The following is a 15,148-nucleotide window of genomic DNA, read 5'->3' on the forward strand; positions in this document are numbered from 1 at the left end:
GAAATCTATTCCTTTTTTTGCCACGAAACCACAAGAAAACTTTAGTAATGTTCAGAAAACGTTCTAAGAATGTTATTTAAAAACATATACAGTTGAAATCTGAAGTTTTACATACACCTAAGTCAAATACATTTAAACTCAGTTTTTCACAAATTCCTGACATTTAATCCTAGTAAAAATTCTCTGTCTTAGGTCAGTTAGGATCACACTTTATTTTAAGACTGTGCATTTTAGAATAATAGTAGAAGAATGATTTATTTCAGTTTTTTCTTTCATCACATTCCCAGTGGGTCAGAAGTTTACATACACTCAATTGTATTTGGTAGCATTGCCTTTAAATTGTTTAACTTGGGTCAAACGTTTCAGGTATCCTTCCACACGCTTCCCACAATAAGTTGGGTGAATTTTGGCCCATTCCTCCTAACTGAGTCAGGTTTCTAGACCTCCTTCCTCGCACATGCTTTTTCAGTTTTGCCCACATTTTCTACAGGATTGAAGTCAGGGCTTTGTGATGGCCACTCCAATACCTTGACTTTGTTGTCCTTAAGCCATTTTGCCACAACTTTGGAAGTATCTTGGGGTCATTATTCCATTTGGAAGACCCATGTTTGCTTCAATATATCCACATCATTTTCATGCCTCAAGATGCCATCTATTTTGTGAAGGCACCAGTCCCTCCTGCAGCAAAGCACCCCCACAACATGATGCTGCCACCCCCGTGCTTCACGGTTGGGATGGTAATCTTTGGCTTGCAACCTCCCCTTTTTCCTCCAAACATAACGATGGTCATTATGGCCAAACACTTCTATTTTTATTTCATCAGACCAGATGTCAATTAGCCTATCAGAAGCTTCTAAAGCCATGATGACGTTTCTGGAACTTTGCAAGCTGTTTAAAGCCACAGTCAACTTAGTGTATGTAAACATCTGACCCACTGGAATTGTGACACAGTGAATTGTAAGTTAAATAATCTGTCTGTAAACAATTGTTGGAAAAATTACTTGCGTGATGCACAAAGTAGATGTCCTAACCAACTTGCCAAAACTATAGTTTGTTACAAAGAAATTTGTGGAGTGGCTGAAAAACGAGTTTTAATGACTCCAACCTAAGTGTATGTAAACTTCCGACTTCAACTGTACATTCAGATCTCAGCATCAACAAAACTCTTTATCCTCTATCTTGTTAAGTGTGTTCAGGTGTGTTGGCCGCCCCACTAAATGGCTTTGGGAAACCATGGCTAGTGACTAATTCCAGGGATAGAGAACAGAGGATCATAGGTTTGAATCTCACTGACGCTGTTCACAATTTAAAAACTGTTTCCCTGAAATAATGCCTAAGCAAATGTATTTCCACGTGTCCTACTGTATCTGTGCTTGGAATTCAAAACATTTAACCCAAAATAAAGCTAGCAGTGTTATAATTATTTTTATTGAAACATTCAGTGAAATAACCTTTACATTTCGTTCTTAGTGTTAAAGGTCCAATGCATACATTTTTATCTCAATTCAAATTATTTCTGGTAACAATAAAGTACCTTACTGTGATTGTTTTCAATAAAAAAATTGTCAAAAATAAACAAAAATAGCTCTTTAGCAAAGAGCAATTTCTCAAACAATAATTTTGCTAGGACTGTCTAGGAGTGGTCAGAGTAGCAGTTATTGGCAGAGAGGTTTGTAACTCTCTTTCCTTCTTTCTTTTTAGTTTGTTGTCATTTTTACCCCCTTTTTCTCCCCAATTTCGTGATTACGATCTTGTCTCATCACTGCAACTCCCCAACGGGCTCGGGAGAGCGAAGGTCTAGTCATGCGTCCTCTGAAAACTTAACCCGGAAGCCAGCTGCACCAATGTGTCGGAGGAAACACTGTTCCTGGCGACCGGAGTCAGCCTGCAGGCGCCCGGCCCAACAGGGAGTCGCTAGAGCGTGATGAGCCAAGTAAAGCCCCCCCGGCCAAACCCTACCCTAACTGGGACAACACTGGGCCAATTGTGCCCGGCCTGTGGGACTCCCGGTCACGGCTGGTTGTGACACAGCTGTACTGACGCCGCAACACTGCAATGCAGTGCTTTTGACCGCTGCGCCACTCTTTCTTATTGGTCTATTAACTAATTTACCGCATGGTGTTGTCACCAGGCAGGCCAATCTCCATCCCAACAAAACAGGAAATTTCAGGCAATCTTTTCAAACATCTCTTACACTAAAAGGGCATTATAAAAATTTCACAATTTCACATTATTATTCCAACCTCATAGTATGGAAATATATATAAAACACAGGAAAATCACGTTTCTGATAATAACCATAACAAAACTTTCACAACATTTAGAAAATGTTTATTTATTTAATTACCTTCAAATAAACTATAATTGTCATTTTCAGAGCGTTAATAAAACCTCCAGGAAAACTTTCAGGAACCGTGTAAAGGGTATATAACAAAGTATTGAGATAAACTTTTGTTACTGACCAAATACTTATTTTCCACCATAATTTGCAAATAAATTCATAAAAAATCCTACAATGTGATTTTCTGGATTTTTTTTCTCATTTTGTCTGTCATAGTTGAAGTGTACCTATGATGAAAATTACAGGCCTCTCTCATCTTTTTAAGTGGGAGAACTTGCACAATTGGTGGCTGACTAAATACTTTTTTGCCCCACTGTATGTGTGTGTGTGTGTGGTGTGCATGAACGCAAGTGTGTGGAGTTTTTTCTGACTACATGACGTCACCAAGGCAAACTCTGGACCCTTCCTGTGATGTGTCCAGAGATCAGACATCGAAAGACCCCTGAAGCACAGACACAGGTCAACCATACAGTCTGTCCTAATTAAGGTTAAAAAATTCCAGTAACTTTCCTAAAATTCCCAGGTTTTCCAGGATTCCTGGTTGATGGATTCCACATTTCTTGCTTCCCTCCTGATTCCAGGAATCTTCCAATCTGGTTTTCTGGAAAACCTGTCATTTAGGAAAAGTTACCAGACTTTTGCAACCCTAGTCCTGTTGTACGTTGAGATATGCCTATCTGTTATCTTATTGCTTTATTTATACCTGTGTTCATGGGTACGTCTCCATYGCTGCCTCCAATCACGTACAGCTGACCCYCCATCACAGCAGCAGCTGCCCCACAACGCTGGCTCAGCATCGGAGCCTGCTTCGTCCAGCTGTTCATTTTGGGATTATACCTGGTGGAATACGAAGAATATACAAACATTATGTTTCCAGAACAAAAGTAAGATTGATATGAGCATTAGTTAGACAGAGACACAGAAACTATGTCTTAATACATCGTTCAATTCTCCCTTTCCTCTGTCCKTATTCAGGTAAATCACAGAAAACAGGAAGTACCTAAAGAGTATTTAGACATGGCCCTGGCCTTTGTGATTATTTGTCTATCTTGCAACCATCATGCAACAACTGATGATAATATGGCCATACCTCTCAACAGTGTTGGTGCAGACCATGCCGTCATACCCTCCAAGTGCGTACAGGTATCCATCCATCTCCACCAGACACACTCCGCTGCGGGGGCTGCTCAGTGGGGCCACCTCGTTACTCCAGGTATTAGTTTCTGGGTCGTACCTGCAGAGGTAGGGAAGGGAGAGAGAAAGGGGGAAGGGGGGGAGGGGGGGGGGTTAGCCTCATTTAGATAAAGCTGGTAAAGACCTGCTGGTGAACAGAGTTAGCTGTTAATAATTAGTTATCAACATCTCGATCAATGTGATACAAAAAGACTGAAACGTGCTGTTTAGGGATAGTAAAGAGAATTCCCCAAAACACTAACTTAGGTATGAGGAGCAAAATAAACTGTCAATGATGTGTCAAATATTATAGCTCTACTGCAGAAGTGACAGAGTAAACCCAAAATTGTGTTGAGTGACAGGAGTGTGTGGTTTGAGCATGCAATCAGTTAATTTTCGGAAGTAGCACAGATTGCCGCCAGAGACACATCTTTTCCCCCCTGCAGGGCTCAAATGGGAAAAAGTAAAAAAAATGTATGCACTCACAACTGTAAATCACTCTGGATAAGAGTGTCTGCTGAATCACACAAAAAATATTTAAAAAAATGATGGGAAACCCAGCATGCGGCCTAATCAAATGATGAGATCCCTGAGAGCCAGAGCCCAGGGCTTGAATGGTACTCTTTACTGCTCTCTGATGCCCTCTGATAACAGTGGTGAATCGCATCTCTGCATGTCTGGCAGACATATCAGTGTGGATGACGGATCACCACCTCAAGCTGAACCTCGGCAAGACGGACTGCTCTTCTCCCGGGGAAGGACTGCCCGTTCCATGATCTCGCCATCACGGTTGACAACTCCATTGTGTCCTCCTCCCAGAGTGCTAAGAACCTTGGCGTGATTCCTGGACAAACACCTGTCGTTCTCAACTAACATCAAGGCGGTGACCCGTTCCTGTAGGTTCATGCTCTACAACATTCGCAGAGTACGACCCTGCCTCACGCAGGAAGCGGCGCAGGTCCTAATCCAGGCACTTGTCATCTCCCGTCTGGATTACTGCAACTCGCTGTTGTGCTGGGCTCCCTGCCTGTGCCATTAAACCCTACAACTCATCCAGAACGCCGCAGCCCGTCTGGTGTTCAACTTTCCCAAGTTCTCTCACGTCACCCCGCTCCTCCGCTCTCTCCACTGGCTTCCAGTTGAAGCTCGCATCCGCTACAAGACCATGGTGCTTGCCTACGGAGCTGTGAGGGGAACGGCACTCCGTACCTTCAGGCTCTGATCAGGCCCTACACCCAAACAAGGGCACTGCGTTCATCCACCTCTGGCCTGCTCGCCTCCCTACCTCTGAGGAAGTACAGTTCCCGCTCAGCCCAGTCAAAACTGTTCGCTGCTCTGGCACCCAATGTGGAAACAAACTCCCTCACGACGCCAGGTCAGCGGAGTCAATCACCACCTCCGGAGGACACCCTAACCCACCTCTTAAGAATTTTACCTAGGATAGGATAAAGTAATCCTTCTAACCCCCCCCCCCCTTAAAGAGTTAGATGCACTATTGTAAAGTGTTTGTTCCACTGGATATCATAAGGTGAATGCACCAATTTTGTAGTCGCTCTGGATAAGAGCGTCTGCTAAATGACTTAAATGTAAATGTAAATGTCCTGCTTTCTCTGCTCTGCCTTCAAGCAGACATATGGGAGTAACCGGCCAGACCGATAAGAAAAGGTTGAGCTCCGAGGAACACTACCCACAGGGATCTGTCTCTAGCTTCTAGGAGGTGGAAGATTGTGAAGCAGAGAGGGGGAGTACTAGTCTGCAGAATAGTATCCCAATTAGCTTCCTTTTCTCCTGAAGTGTGCAGTCATGCACTCCCTCGCCAAGATAATTAAGATGCAGGGCCAGTTGTAGAGAAAGGGGGATTTGAGGAGAAGTCACCCTGGTCGAAGACTAAAAAGGTTGTGAAAGCGGGCGATACTGTAGAAATTTAGAAGTGCTGGATGTTTCCAGGAGACATAATGCCATCCCCACCCCTCACCCATGCAGAGGCCCAATCCTGGGGATTCCTCTCTGACTACCCAGCCCCTCAGCCCAAACCTCCAGACCCTCTGGTGGACCACCCTCCTGCTAGATTACCTCTCAATAGTTATCAGTTATCATATCAATGCACTGAAAATAAATGTGCAAATAAAAATATATTTTTTGGCCAATTTCTAATATTTAGAAATATATATTTACACACATACTATACATATGAGTCAAACCTGTGACATATTTATATTTATTTTATACAACATACATTTACATTTCAAAATATCAGGACATAATATCACAAACATTTAATGAATAAAGACATAGATAAACATTCCTCAACATAGATAATGTTCTAATTCTAATTAACTATGTGAGCGCTCTTCAAATCAACAATCTGCGGTGGTGAGTACAGGTCAGCAGATGATTTAAAACTTTAATAAACTTTGTTATAATTTATTCTTGCTTGTGATCTTTCATATTACCAATGTAGGATATGTCTAGCATTAAGAATGTGTGCTTGAGATCATTAGCAACATGAGCAAACATTAGCAAACATTAGCAAACATTTGCAAATTGTTTTGGCACCATAATGAAGGAATGGCAATGGAATAGAATGTTCAATGTGACGGGCGGTCTCCAAAACAAACACAAACGGTATCCTACCTGCTGAAATAGGAAATACAAGTAAAGCATTACCAACAGTTCTATGGGCAGCCATCTTAAAACGCCTTTACCTGTCCACATTGCTTTTGTAGGTGACGCCATCGGACCCGCCCACTGTGTAGATCTTCCCATACAGGCCGCAAACGGCCACGTTACCACGGTGATTGATCATGGAGGCCATGTTCTTCCACTCATTCTCCAGGGGGCAGAACTGTTCYACTGGGCAGGAGGGGTCATCCTGGGTCCAGCCGCCCACTGACAGGAGATACAAGGAGAGATGCATTTGTGAGTGAAACCAGTTGAGGAGTTTGTTACTTTATTGACAGGCCTGTATTTACCTGGTACTATTGAGACTCATAATTAGAATTGTAATGATTTCCTTATGATTGCTCCTCTGTTTCTTTGAGATTCATTAACGAGTACTGTATATCTTTTCAATCCCACTATTATCAGGACTGCTCACAACTAAGGCTCACTCACTTACTACAACCTAACTGTTTAACCTAGGATATCTAAAGCACRAATAAAAAATATTTGCATTCTCAAAAACACGGCAGAGTTTATTTTAGTTCATCATTCACACCCATAAGCRGCAGTTCCTTATTCAGACAATTAATATGATCCGTCCTCTCCAGAAATACCAGTCCTTAATGGCTGAGGGTAGGGATAATTTATGATGTGTCGCCCTCTCACTTTCAGGCCTGAACACYTAGCACTTAATGCCCCGGTCCTATCTTCCAGCTCAGCTGCCTGACTACTGTATGACGTGTGACTGTAAAGCAGAGGTACACAGTGTGTCATTCCTCCATGTCAAGTGAACATACCCAGTGAGGCCCGCACTAAGTMCAAAGATAATGCTGTTCAATTTGCAGTGCTTACCCCCAAAAAGTATTGCAAGACTGAAGTTCAGAAATGTGTTGATAGATACGGTGCAGTTTGTTCTTTTTTTTACATTTATTGAATTCAATATATATTTCAGCCAGCCCCCCGTGATCATATCCACCGAGTGTCAAACTGAATCTGAGATAGCTATGGCTTTTACTCACATCAACCAATGCCAGACCCAATCTGCATACCCATGGCATTGCAAGAACATATCACATTTTTACAACGCATCAGAGTTTTAAAGATGTTGCTGCACTGATCATGCTACCACAATAAATGCATTTGAATTGTATGAAGATTCTTGGTGCCTTGTTATTTTTAATGTCCAATTAAACCTTAAACCAAAGAGCACCTTTATTCTACATTTTTGAAGATCTAGTACACATGCCGCTTTTCCCATTTTTCATATATTTTTTTTCTCTACAGGATTTCACATTTATCCAAATTGTCATGACATGCCATAGACACAAACRTACCTGCATATAACATTTGGCATCCCACCTTTCCTTTGGAGTKAGGCAATGGCATTTTCCTTAATACAGTTGAAGTCGGAAGTTTACATACWCTTAGGTTGGAGTCATTAAAACTCGTTTTTCACATTTCTTGTTAACAAACTATAGTTTTGGCAAGTTGTTTAGGACATCTACGTTGTGCGTGACACAAGTAATTTTTCCAACAATTGTTTACAGACAGATTATTTCACTTATAATTCACTGTATCACAATTCCAGTGGGTCAGAAGTTTACATACACTAAGTTGACTGTGGCTTTAAACAGCTTGGAAAGTTCCAGAAAACGTTGTCATGGCTTTAGAAGCTTCTGATCGTAGGTATTTACTAATTGGACATCATTTGAGTCAATTGGAGGATTGACCGTGTGGAGTCGTCAGAGGCCAGAGAGAACGTCAGTGCGAGAATGATTCTCACCTTATTCCAGAGGAGCGAGGAGCTCGCCTGAGGAGTTGTTCTCACCTATTGGGAGAGGGGTGTGTATATATATAATATTAGTAGTAGACTACATCCCAGAGTATTACTAGGAATATGAGTGATTGATCGTAGATTACTAGCACCAAGCCTCAGGTGTTAGTATGTACGCGCGGAGCAGGATCATATTGAGCAGACTAGGATGCACGTGTTTAGTTGGAGCAAATAACACTTATTCACCGCGTCCCCAAGCGACGATCTGCGAAAGAGAGTCGACAACACAAGAGCGTAGAATGCGACGACGACCCACTGAAGTATCGACGTTTATAGGTTGACAAAGACGCAAGTATAGAACACTATGGACCATGCATCTCGTCACTACGCGCAGGAAGAGACGTGTTCTGTCTCCTAGAGATGAACGTAACTTTGGTGCGAGAAGTGCAAATCAGTTGCAGAACAACAGCAAGGACCTTGTGAAGATGCTGGAGGAAACAGGGTACAAAGTATCTACAGTGGGGCAAAAAAAGTATTTAAGTCAAGCCACAAATTGTGCAAGTTCTCTCCACTTAATAAAAAAGATGAGAGAGGCCTGTAATTTTCATCATAGGTACACTTCTCAACTAATCATGACAGACAAAATTAGAAAAAGAATTGCAGAAAATCACATTGTAGGATTTTTAAAATGAATTTATAATATATTTTTGAAAGTGGAAAATAAGTATTGTCTCTGGCTCTCACAGACCTGTAACTTATTCTTTAAGAGGCTCATCTGTCCTCCACTTGTTACCTGTATTAATGGCACCTGTTTGAACTTGTTTATCAGTAATAAAAGACACCTGTCCACAACCTCAAACAGTCCACACTCACTCCAACCTCCACTATGGCCAAGAACAAAGAGCTGTCAAAACCACCAGACAAAACAAATTGTAGACCTGCACCAGGCTGGGAAGACTGAATCTGCAATAGGTAAGCAGTTTGGTTTGAAGAAATCACATGTGGGAGAAATTATTAGGAAATGGAAGACATAAAAGACCATGATAATCTTCCTCGATCTGGGGCTCCACGCAAGATCTCACCCCGTGGGGTCAAAATGATCACAAGAACGGTGAGCAAAAATCAGAACACACGGGGGACCTAGTGAATCACCTGCAGAGAGCTGGGACAAAGTAACAAAGCCTACCATCAGTAACACACTACGCCGCCAGGGACTCAAATCCTGCAGTGCCAGACGTGTCCCCCTGCTTAAGCCAGTACATGTCCAGGCCCGTCTGAAGTTTGCTAGAGAGCAATTTGGATGATCAGAAGAAGATTGGGAGAATGTCATATGGTCAGATGAAACCAAAATATAACTTTTTGGTAAAAACTCAACTCGTCGTCGTTTGGAGGACAAAAGAATGCTGAGTTGCATCCAAAGAACACCATACCTACTGTGAAGCATGGGGTGTGGAACATCATGCTTTGGGGCTGTTTTTCTGCAAAGGGCCAGGACGACTGATCCGTGTAAAGGAAAGAATGAATGGGGCCATGTATCGTGAGATTTGAGTGAAAACCTCCTTCCATCAGCAAGGGCATTGAAGATGAAACGTGGCTGGGTCTTTCAGCATGACAATGATCCCAAACACACCGCCCGGGCAACGAAGGAGTGGCTTCGTAAGAAGCATTTCAAGGTCCTGGAGCGGCCTAGCCACGGAGTTGAAAGTCCGTTGCCAGCAACAGCCCCAAAACATCACCTGCTTAGAGGAGATCTGCATGGAGGAATGGGCCAAAATACAGCAACAGTGTGTGAAAACCTTGTGAAGATACAGAAAAGTTTGACCTCTGTCATTGCCAACAAAGGGTATATAACAAAGTATTGAGATAAACTTTTGTTATTGACCAAATACTTATTTTCCACCATAATTTGCAAATCAATTCATTAAAAATCCTACAATGTGATTTTCTGGATTTCTTTTCCTCATTTTGTCTGTCATAGTTGAAGTGTACCTATGATGAAAATTACAGGCCTTCTCATATTTTTAAGTGGGAGAACTTGCACAATTAGTGGCTGACTAAATACTTTTTTGCCCCATGTATATCCACAGTAAAACGAGTCCTATATCGACATAATCTGAAAGGCCGCTCAGCAAGGAAGAAGCCACTGCTCCAAAACCGCCATAAAAAAGCCAGACTACGGTTTTCAACCGCACATGGGGACAAAGATCGTACTTTTTGGAGAAATGTCCACTGCTCTGATAAAACAAAAATGTAACTGTTTTTCCTCCAAACATAACGATGGTATTTATGGCCAAAGAGGGAAGCTTGCAAGCTGAAGAACACCATCCCATCCGTGAAGCACGGGGTGGCAGCATCATGTTGTGGGGTGTTTGCTTCAGGAGGGACTGGTGCACTTCACAAAATAGATGGCATCATGAGGCATGAAAATGATGTGGTATATTGAAGCAACATCTCAAGACATTAGTCAGGAAGTTAAAGCTTGGTGCAAATGGGTCTTCCAAATGGACAATGACCCCAAGCATACTTCCAAAGTTGTGGCAAAATGGCTTAAGGACAACAAAGTCAAGGTATTGGAGTGGCCATCACAAAGCCTGACCTCAATCCTATAGGAAATTGTAGGCAGAACTGAAAATGCGTGTGCGAGTGAGGAGGCCTACAAACCTGACCACGTTACACCAGCTCTGTCAGGATGAATGGACCAAAATTCACCCAACTTATTGTGGGAAGCTTGTGGAAGGCTACCCGAAACGTTTGACCCAAGTTAAACAATTGAATTGCAATGCTACCAAATACTAATTGAGTGTATGCAAACGTTTTACCCACTGGGAATGTGACGAAATAAATAAAAGCTGAAATAAATCATTCTCTCTACTATTATCCTGACATTTCACATTCTTAAAATAAAGTGGTGATTCTGATGGTGGTGAACTGACTCAAGACAGGGATTTTTACTATATCAGGAATATCAGGAATTGTGGAAAAACTGAGTTTAAATGTATTTGGCTAAGGTGTATGTAAACTCCGACTTCAACTGTATATGGTTAACGTATTTTCCTTAACGTATGGTACCTATAACCTACACTACGGCAGTCTGCAGAGTAACTGTCCACATAAATTGAACATAAGTGAGCACGTCTTTGAGGGGAAGTTACTGACCTATGTACATGACGTCGTTGAACACCTCTTTAGGGGGGAGTTTGGAGTGTTGTCTGTGCAGGGACATGGAGCTCGGGATGCCATGGCGACCACCAACACCCCCTTGTCTGTCTTTGTGTATCATGACCTCCTGTGTGTCTGCTTCCCAAGGGCCTCCTGACACACACACACACACACACACACACACACAACACACACACACACCACACAACACACACAGGACAGAATGAAAGTTCATGTAATGGTTAGTAATAATTTACGTTACCATCTTCAAATTACCTGGTATTTACATTTACATTTAAGTCATTTAGCAGACGCTCTTATCCAGAGCGACTTACAAATTGGTGCATTCACCTTATGATATCCAGTGGAACAACCACTTACAATAGTGCATCTAACTCTTTAAGGGGGGGGGGTTAGAAGGATTACTTTATCCTATCCTAGGTATTCCTTAAAGAGGTGGGAGGAGAGTATCAGATTCATTACAGACTTTATAGGATGTCACCAATAGGTCAAATATGCACACCCTGTACATACCAACATACTGTACTCATCATACTATTTTTATTAAGCATAACTTTTCTCAGCTTTCGAAAAGGTTCATCCCGAGAAACAGGAAAATGTCTCTGTACTGTGGCATTTTCTTGGACACTATAAACTGCACCGTCTTACCAGTAATACTTTAACTACCGCAACAGACATCACTGCATGTTTTCTCATTCACCATTGTGCTGTCTCTCTTAAGCAGAAGAAACTCTGATTAGAAAACATCCACATTAATATTTAGAGATCAAATCAAATTGTATTTGTCACATGCGCCRAATACAACAGGTGTAGGTAGACCTTACAGTGAAATGCTTACTTATGAGCCCGTAACCAACAATGCAGTTTTAAAAAATACAGATAAAAATAAGAAATAAAAGTAACAAATAATTAAAGATCAGCAATAAAATAACAATAGCGAGACTATGTACAGGGGGTTACCGGTTAGTTGAGGTAATATGTACATGTAGGTGGAGTTATTAAAGTGACTATGCATAGATGATAACAACAGAGAGTAGCAGCGGTGTAAAAGAGGGGGAGGGGTGGGGGGATGCAAATAGTTTGGTTAGCCATTTGATTAGGTCGTCAGGAGTCTTATGGCTTGAGGGTAGAAGCTGTTTAGAAGCCTCTTGGACCTAGACTTGGCGCTCCGGTACCGCTTCCTGTGTGGTAGCAGAGAGAAAAGTCCATGATTAKGGTGGGTGGAGTCTTTGACAATTTTTAGGGCCTTCCTCTGACACCGCCTGGTATAGAGGTCCTGGATGGCATGAAGCTTGGCCCCAGTGATGTCCTGGGCCGTTCGCACTACCCTCTATWGTGCCTTGCGGTCGGAGGCTGAACAGTTGCAATACCAGGCAGTGATGCAACCCGTCAGGAGGCTCTCGATGGTGCAGCTGTAGAACCTTTTGAGGATCTGAGGACCCATGCCAAATCTTTTCAGTCTCCTGAGGGGGAATCGGTTTTATCATGCCCTCTTCACGACTGTCTTGGTGTGCTTAGATCATGTTAGTTTGTTGGCGATCTGGTCACCAAGGAACTTGAAGCTCTCAACCTACTTCTGGGGACGTGCTCGGTCCTCTTTTCCTGAAGTCCACAATCATCTCCTTTGTCTTGATCAAGTTGAGGGAGAGGTTGTTGTCCTGGCACTACACGGCCAGGTCTCTGACCTCCTCCTTATAGGCTGTCTCGTCGTTGTCAGTCATCAGGCCTACCACTGTTGTGTCATCGGCAAACTTAATGATGGTGTTGGAGTTGTGCYTGGCCTTGCAGTCATGAGTGAACAGGGAGTACAGGAGGGGACTGAGCATGCAGGGGACTGAGGGGCCCCTGTGTTGAGGATCAGCGTGGCAGATGTGTTGTTACCTACCCTTACCACCTGGGGGCGGCCCGTCAGGAAGTCCAGGATCCAGTTGCAGAGGGAGGTGTTTAGTCCCAGGGTCCTTAGCTTATTGATGAGCTTTGAGGGCACTGTGGTGTTGAAAGCTGAACTGTAATCAAAGAATAGCRTTCTCMCATAGGTGTTCCTTTTGTCCAGGTGGGAAAGGGCAGTGTGGAGTGCAATAGAGATKGCATCATCTGTGTATCTGTTGGTGCGGTATGCAATTTGAAGTGGTTCTAGGGTTTCTGGGATAATGGTGTTGATTTGAGGCATGACCAGCCTTTCAAAGCACTTCATTTCTACAGACGTGAGTGCTACGGGTCGGTAGTCATTTTGGCAGGTTACCTTAGTGTTCTTGGGCACAGGCACTATGGTGGTCTGATTAAAAATGTTGATATTACAGACTCAGACATGGAGAGGTTGAAAATGTCAGTGAAGACACTTGCCAGTTGGTCAGCGCATGTCCTCAGTACACGTCCTGGTAATCTGTCTGGCCCTGCGGCCTTGTGAATGTTGACCTTTTTAAAGGTCTAACTCACATCGGCTGCGGAGAGCGTGATCACACAGTCTTTTGGAACAGCTGGTGCTCTCATGCATGTTTCAGTGTTATTTGCCTCGAAGCGAGCATAGAAGTAGTTTAGCTTGTCTGGTAGGCTTGTGTCACTGGGCAGCTCTCGGCGGTGCTTCCATTTGTAGTCTGTAATGGTTTGTAAGCCCTGCCACATGCTGAACAGTGAAAGTCATTCATTCATTACACACATAAAAATGCACACATTCACCACACAACTCCAAGAATTACTAGAATTAGCCTTGTTCATTGTACACTCCAATGTCACCTCAGCTCTCAGGTCAGGTCTCCAGCAACATTATATTTTCTTTTGACACCTTGACAGCTAGTCAAATCTCTCTTTCACAGTCTTGTCGATCTATAGTTCACTTCAGCACACTCTCTGCTACCTGAAGTCTATGTTCTTGCCCAGTCTACTGACTGATATAGTAGACTGCTCTGTTTGCTGCTCCCTAATGTCGAATACTGATAACCCCAAGAGCCAGAGCCTGCCCCCTCTACCCTGAGATACATCTATGTCTGCCCCTTCTACCCTACCCAGCAGCCATGCCAGCCACCAGCTGTGTCATCCTGACTCATACGTCCCAAAAAGCCTGCTGAAACCCTAACCCCCGTTAATGCTTCTTTAGAATCCTCATGCTTCTTTAGACACTGTATGAATCAAAATTGACCGGATTCCATTCCAAAGAGCACCGACAGGAATGTCTCTGTTCAGACTTAGAGGACTAGTGGTGTCATACATACAGACATAAAGTAAAGAGATGGATTGAAGAAGAGATATAGAGAGTGTCTGTGTTGAAGATATACTTTATATTGCTGGACACTACTGGAGACCTTTTGTCCTTTTTGAGATACAGTACAAAGCAGTGGAGTGGTGAATTTCATAGTCGCCATATCGTCACAGGGGCATAGAGCTATTATTGTCTGACCTGACCCGATCAGCTCTCGCTCTGAACCTTTCACTCTCCCTGATCCTCCCTTAAAGTTCCAATAGCGACCTGTATGTCCATTTATATTTCYATGGACACCGCAGAAATACCTAAAGTAGTCTGAATATTTCCTTTAATATGGGTCAAAAGAAGCACTGCTAAAAAAACAGATCAGTATCACTGTTCTCTACCCACACAGCAGATAGCTTCACCATTGCGGCAACTACCAACCAGAGACTTACTGTTCAGAGCAGATGGTGAAGTAGCTGGACTACGTGGCTCACTGGGTAAGATTGACATTATGCTTAATCAGCTTTGAAAAAAATCTGCTGAGCCAGACAGTGACACAACATATTGGTGTAGTTGGCTTCCAACTCCAACTCATATTGTTACATTAGGTTAAAACGTTAATTAACCTTTGCAGCAAGTGCATCAGTTAATATGAGCTGCCAATACTGGATGAAATATGAATTGTGCATCAGCCAGCCTCAAGGGATTGACTTTTACAACACGCCTTAGACTGTAAAACAGCAGAACCAAGGACTCACCTAGTTTGGGAATTTCAATATTCATGCAGATTTTTTTTTAAACATAGCATTCACAACTTCTAAACATACATGCTCAA

The 15,148-nt window shown here is 42.8% G+C and overlaps 1 protein-coding gene across 1 annotated transcript in view; it reads right to left on the minus strand.

The window, feature by feature from the left end:
* LOC111973874 (kelch-like protein 20) overlaps positions 1-11,251 on the minus strand; it is a 13,790-nt gene extending 2,539 nt beyond the window's left edge. The window contains exons 1-4 of the mRNA XM_024001311.2: positions 11,106-11,251; positions 6,220-6,403; positions 3,432-3,575; positions 3,045-3,178 (exon numbers count right to left, since the gene is read on the minus strand). Of these exons, the coding sequence (XP_023857079.1) occupies positions 3,045-3,178; positions 3,432-3,575; positions 6,220-6,403; positions 11,106-11,229 (586 nt within the window). The 5' untranslated portion in view covers positions 11,230-11,251. The remainder of the gene's footprint in view (positions 1-3,044; positions 3,179-3,431; positions 3,576-6,219; positions 6,404-11,105) is intronic.
* Positions 11,252-15,148: the final 3,897 nt, after the last annotated feature.

The sequence above is a fragment of the Salvelinus sp. IW2-2015 genome, linkage group LG15 (genome assembly GCF_002910315.2).
Source record: "Salvelinus sp. IW2-2015 linkage group LG15, ASM291031v2, whole genome shotgun sequence".
Lineage (NCBI taxonomy): Eukaryota > Metazoa > Chordata > Actinopteri > Salmoniformes > Salmonidae > Salvelinus > Salvelinus sp. IW2-2015.